Genomic DNA, 6,000 nt, shown 5'->3' on the forward strand with positions numbered 1-6,000 from the left:
CTTCAATTTGTCCCTATCTGACCCAGTTTCACGATGGATGCTCAGAAAGCAAGGCGGCTGGCTCTACTAAACAAAAGATTAAGGCTCTAAACTTCGCCATCTGGAGTAGTTCATAAAGAGAAATGAACATTAAGCTGAACAGAAGTGGAAGAGCTTTAAACAAACTCTTAATTTACTTTTCCACTATAAAATCTTGTTAAAATCCCCTCCCCGGCATTGGTGTGACAGGGGCTTCCTCTGCGCCTTGCACTCTTCACAATCAGAAGTGACATTTACATGAGAAGTTCATAATGAAATTAATCCTGACTCCTGAAAACATGGAATTGGAAACAAACAGATCCCCGGGGCCTTTGGTGCTTCCCTGACATTATTGCTGCCCTTCTGGCAGGTGAAGATACATGCTGTCTGCGTGCACAAACACCCACAGCTGAAGTCATCGATATCCCTTTTGGGACAGGGGGGTTCCACCTGAGCTGCTTCAGGGTTTCCCTTCTGCATAGACTGTGGCTAGGGAATGTCCTGTTACTGAGGCAGGCTGGACTCTGTGAGGCAGTGCTTATGTTGCCTGTAGCTTTGCTTCATTAAGGGGGCAGATGAGGAGCAGTGATCATTCCCAAAAGGGAAATGTCTGGGGAGAAAAATGTGAATTTCCGTTGTGATAGTTTTGCTGGTTTATTAATAAACAAGCAGATTTCGTGCCACCCGTGGCATGAGGGACTCTCAAAGCATCCTTTGGCTCCTCTTGCATTTTGCTTCTTTACCCTTTTTATAATCTATGTTATGACGAGAGGAGATTTTTATCATGTGCCCGTATGTTGGGGTTCCACCCTTCTGTGTGTGTGTCTCTGGAATAATTTCTCCCATCAGCAAAGCACCTGGGTATATGAAGCAGGGTTGGTAAAACACATCCTGTGTGTCTATACTGTGATAAATAACTCACCAAGTCTCAGAGCCCAGGTGCTTGGGTTGCAGGGCTATAAAATTGCAGCATAAACGTTCGGGCTCAGGCTGGAGTCCAGGCTCTGAGACTGCACTAGCTGGGAGAGGGTCTCAGAGCACGGGCTCGAGCCCAAGTCTGCATGTAGACACTGCAATTTTATAGCTCCACAGCCGGAGCCAGCTGACCCAGGCCAGCTACAGCCATGCTCTGGGTCTTTTATCGCAGTGTAGACATACCCGAACTAAGGGGGCTAGTTAAAGGTAGATCATTGGCTCATTTAAAGGGAATGTTCATTGAAAACATGTCTCCTTATCCTCCAAGACAGGAGGGGCTTAAGGACTTTGATTCTTAATGGAAAAAGAGTTTTTTGAATATTTCCTGCCTCCCACGACCAGGCTATTCAAAGATTTCTCTTCTAAAGCATCCCTGGTTCTGCATTTTCTACTATGACTGCATGTGTTAATTGTTCAAACCCTTTAAAGTTTGTTTTCAAGATATTTTAAACATTCTTCCTACTGCCTTATAATTCATTATTCATTTGAGGCTCACACGGGGTGTATTGTTCAGAGATTTTGGAAATGCAGAACTTAATAATGGTCCAATTAAATCATATGTTGAACACCTGCTCTGCAGTAGATAACGTTACTTTGATTAGAATAAGATGCATACTGAAGGAGACTCCATAGTGAGAGTGCTAGAATTCTTCAGCATTTGGTGTGAAATAAAACCCTACTGTATTAACAATTTCTTTTCCTTTTCCCCTCTCTCCCCTCATTTCTCTCTTCTCCACTCTTCCTTCTCCCCTTAGGCCTCCAGCTCTTCTGGTGGGAAGATGCAACTTCTGGAAACTGAATTCTCTCTCACAATCCATGAGCTCATTGACCTGCACCTGCTGCACCAGGACAGCATACCAGCATTCCTCAGCGCTGTAACCCTCGAACTCTTCAGCCGTCAGACCTGTGCTTAGCCCTCACTGAATCCTAGCCTTGCGCCTTTTGGGCATGGATCCTGAATGGATGTGTGACTATCATTGTTTCACCACGACCAGCCTAGTGCAGTGGAAAGGGGATCCATGAGCTAGCCATGCCAAGTTCTTTTTGTTTCTTCTGCTGCATTTGGTTGCTTCCAATTTCTTTTGAAGTCCCCGCTGTCCTTTTCTCTCCAAACGCTTCAGGGCTGTTTGAAGAGGCAACCAAGGAGTCTGAAGAAGGCATTTTCTGCTTCCTTCTGAGCTGGAGTCACATTCCTTTGGCCCAAAGTCCAGTTACTCCTTGACAATGTTGGTCCAACCCAAAGGCCTCTTTTTTTTAATGTTGATTTTACTAACCAATCTCTCTGACAGCTCTCAGCCCACCACACACATGCAGATTTCCACAGTAATATTTCCAGGGGAGAGCATGTATAACTCCAGAGTGCCAGAGTTTTTGCCAACTTCCACCCCACTATTTATAAACATTGAAACCTTTTTATTAAATTGCCAGCCTCTTATGTAGTCAGTCTCAACAGGAGTCGCTGTCGGGAAGAGCGTGAGAATGCTGGCTTTGGGGAGCTCACAGCTTCTCGCAGGAGGATCCTGTTGAATTGGGTCTCAACCTCTCCCACTTGAAAGCTCTTTAAAGCAGAGATCACAGGCTCTAGGGGAGATGACAGCTCAAGCTGCCACCAACTAATGAGGACTAAGGGTTGGCTTCTGGGAGTGCAGGATGTTTGTGGACGACTGGAGTCATGGATAGTGGGGCCCTTTGGATACAGCTCGCTGATCAATAAGTTGACAGTCTTTCAAGACATAAAACTTTGCGAGATCTAGTCCTTCATAATTCCAGATCCTGGTTTGCCAGAACTCAGCACCTGGTATACCCTTCTCTCTTTCTCCCTCTTGTGCTGTATGCCCAGTGCTTAGACGTCATTTGAGTACTTTTCCTTCCTTGCGCAAGACTCTCAGGGGTTGCTTGGCTTATCTCAGGAACACAGGGAAAGGAGCAGGGAGTGGAGGGCCTCTTCGTGGTGTACTCACTGCATTGCTGTTTTGTAGCCTAGTGTCCATAGCCAGAGTTGTCACTTTCTTGTATTACTGGGTGTAACCTCCACTGCCACCACCTCTCTCTCTCCTGACTCAGCTGAGGGATCCTTCTGACAGCTCTGAAATGTTGTACTATGATGGAGGGGTTTGGTTAGTTTGTTTTTCAGAATAAAGTGTCACTTCTCCATCTGGGTGTATGCTTCTTTTATTGGGCGTTTGCGTCACTGGTATCCGTTTGATAATGGATGGTGAATCAGTGATGCTTGGGTTGATTTTACCACCGGAAGGGAGGGCATATTACGCAGACCTTCGGTTCTCCAGGCACATCTCATTAGTGCCAGAAACGATACTAGTCAAAGTCATTATACAACAGAGATCCTGCCAATACAATGGCTTCCCCTTGCCATTCCATTATGCTTTATTCCGTAACCATGTGGGAAGGCAGTAGCTTGTCCGTTCTCAGCAGGAATCATATAGGACTCTCACAGCAACTTTAGCTCCAATCTTTCCCTGCTGGAGTGACTATAGCAAACAAAGTTGGCGCTACAAGAAGAAGAAAACAGTTGCTCCAGACCAAGCTTATCATAAGTGATCACAGCTACCCCATTCACACAGTGGTTACAGGCAAGTTAGCCTCGTCATCTGAGTGAAAACCAATAGCAAAAGTTTGCCATTTTCTCTGCTGCTTGGAGAAGTCCTGGTTGAAGATGGATTGCCTGGCACTCTGTGCCAGGGGAATGCTGTCTGCTTCGTATGCACAACATGGAACCGAGAGCCGCCTTCATCAGTCATGGAGAAAATGAATCATGACATCAGCCGCACTCGACTTCTCGGCCAGCATAATAGCGGAGCCTGGCTGCTTTTGGAAATTTTTCTCCTGGCTCCTTGCAGGAGAAATGAAGTAATTAATAAGTTTACAATAAACCCACTATCTTAGCGAAACAGAGGTGATGTGAGAAGCGGTGCTGGATACGGGCAAGGGAAGGGAGCCTCCTGCCCATTAGAAGGTTGCCTCCCAAGGGTGAACGAATAATAGGCTGGGTTAGAAGAAATCTCTCTCTTCCTAGACTCCCTCCCTGTGCGGGGGAGACACTGAGATGAATTGCTGCTTTGAGCCATGGGTTTCCAAAGAAGCTGGTTTGTTTAACAAGGTTTAATAAACCAGCACTCCAGTGAATTATAGCCTCTGCCCCTTATAGAACAGGGCTTCTGCCCGGGCATCCAGGGGGTACTCTGGTGTATAAGAGTCTGCTCTCTGCAGACAAGAGCTGCTGGCCAGAGGGCACTTCATTTGTATACACACTGCCGCTGCAGATGGCATGCCTGGCTTCAGAGAGCACGTGCCAGTGTATTAGCTCTTCTGTTTTCTTCAAACAGCAGCTCTTGCCTTGGAATGCAAGAGGTGCTCTGTTTGGAGGCTCCCTGTGGAGCCGGGCCTTGCAAGTGAGTAGCAATTAGCTTTGCATCAGACAATGACCTTTGGGAAACTCAGTTCCTGGGTGGTTTGCTCACTGGTGCGGGAGCATTCAACTGAAAGTGTCGACTGCAAACAGCTCTGCACTAAATGAGAGAGACACGTTGTCGAGTGGTTAAGTGTCAGGAATGGGAATTAAGAATTCCGACAGCCTGGTCTTGGCTCTGACACTGATTTGATGTGGAGACTTGGACAAATCACTTAACCCCACTGACTTAGTTTCCTCCTTGTGTAAAGTGAGGATTATAATGCATACCTATCTCACAAGGGAGCTGGGAGGAATAATTCTGATGCTAAGAATTCAATGATTATTTACTACACGCTGAGCTATGTGGAGGGGGGAGGATAGCTCAGTGGTTTGAGCATTGGCTTGCTAAACCCAGGATTGTGAGTTCAATCCTTGAACGGGGCCATTTAGGGATCTGGGGCAAAAATTGGGGATTGATCCCGCTTTGAGTAGTGGGTTGGACTAGATGATCTCCTGAGGTCCCTTCCAACCCTGATATTCTATGATTCTATGATCATCTAAGAAGCCCCCCTGCTGTGAAACCACATGATGGCATTGCCTCTCACACTGCGTTACTCGTACTAAAAGGGGAGGCAAAATAATCACATAGGCAGTAGAAACAGAGGCATGGAATGTGCCCTGATGTACTGTAGCTTTAAACCGCTCCTGGATCTAAATGCCATGTGTCTCCGAGTCATCACCAGTGAAACTTGGGTCCCGTTTGGAGAGCAGTCTCCAAAGCCTTGGCTGAATCAGTAATAAATGTACAGTCGGAGGGGAGTGGAGGGAGTTTTAACAAGAGTTTATGTATCCCACTTGGAGTTAGGTGCATGCTAGCTGGGTGTATGTGCTATAAACTGTAAAATATGAGTTATTAATGCACAGCGATGGGGCCTCATGTTCAGAGCACTGATTTGGTGGCAGCCTTTCCAAAACCTTCTCTCCCTTGAACTGCTTGCAAAACCCTGTGCTTCTCCGCTGATCGACTCCTTCATCCACATACGTGTATAAATATTTGACAGGGAAAAAGAACCTGGAAGTTCTGCAACAAAGTCCCTAAAAGGCAAGAAGTTAAGCAGCCACTCCAAACTTCATGCCTCTCTTAAGAGGGCAAGTTGCACCTGTGAAACTTCAGCCTTAGACTCTGGCTTTGTGTTTTTTCCTGATTCTTTGTTGGCTTGGGAGTTTTTGCTTTGTTTGTGCATTGGGTGGTCCGCTTTGATAAAAGCGTATGCCGGAGAAAAGAGGAGTCTAAAAACCACTGCTAGAACGTTCCAGTTCAGATCACAGGCTCATGAAACCTAATTACAGATCACATTTGTTTGGATGTGTGATGCAGGAGAATATCAGGGTAGGAGAGAGTGGGAAAGAGAGCAATGATCAGGACCAAAGGAAATGGAGAAGGTGAGGGAGGCAGCAGTGGGGGAGGTGGTGAAGGAGAAGGTGGGGTAGCTTGGCTGGTGAGGATGATGAGGGGGTGGCAGGGTGGGGATGGTGAGGAGTAGGAGAATGGGACAAGCTGAGGAGGGTCAAGGAGGGATGGTGAGGAGTGGGAGAAG

The 6,000-nt window shown here is 46.6% G+C and overlaps 1 protein-coding gene across 2 annotated transcripts in view; it reads left to right on the forward strand.

Moving 5' to 3' along the window:
- The window catches only part of MAD1L1 (mitotic arrest deficient 1 like 1), a 554,397-nt gene extending 551,252 nt beyond the window's left edge, over window positions 1–3,145 (forward strand). For both annotated transcript variants that reach the window (XM_077827951.1, XM_077827952.1), the window contains exon 18: window positions 1,749–3,145. In XM_077827951.1, the coding sequence (XP_077684077.1) occupies window positions 1,749–1,907 (159 nt within the window). In that variant the 3' untranslated portion in view covers window positions 1,908–3,145. The remainder of the gene's footprint in view (window positions 1–1,748) is intronic.
- The last annotated feature ends 2,855 nt before the right edge of the window (window positions 3,146–6,000 follow it).

The sequence above is a fragment of the Eretmochelys imbricata genome, chromosome 10, assembly GCF_965152235.1.
Source record: "Eretmochelys imbricata isolate rEreImb1 chromosome 10, rEreImb1.hap1, whole genome shotgun sequence".
Lineage (NCBI taxonomy): Eukaryota > Metazoa > Chordata > Testudines > Cheloniidae > Eretmochelys > Eretmochelys imbricata.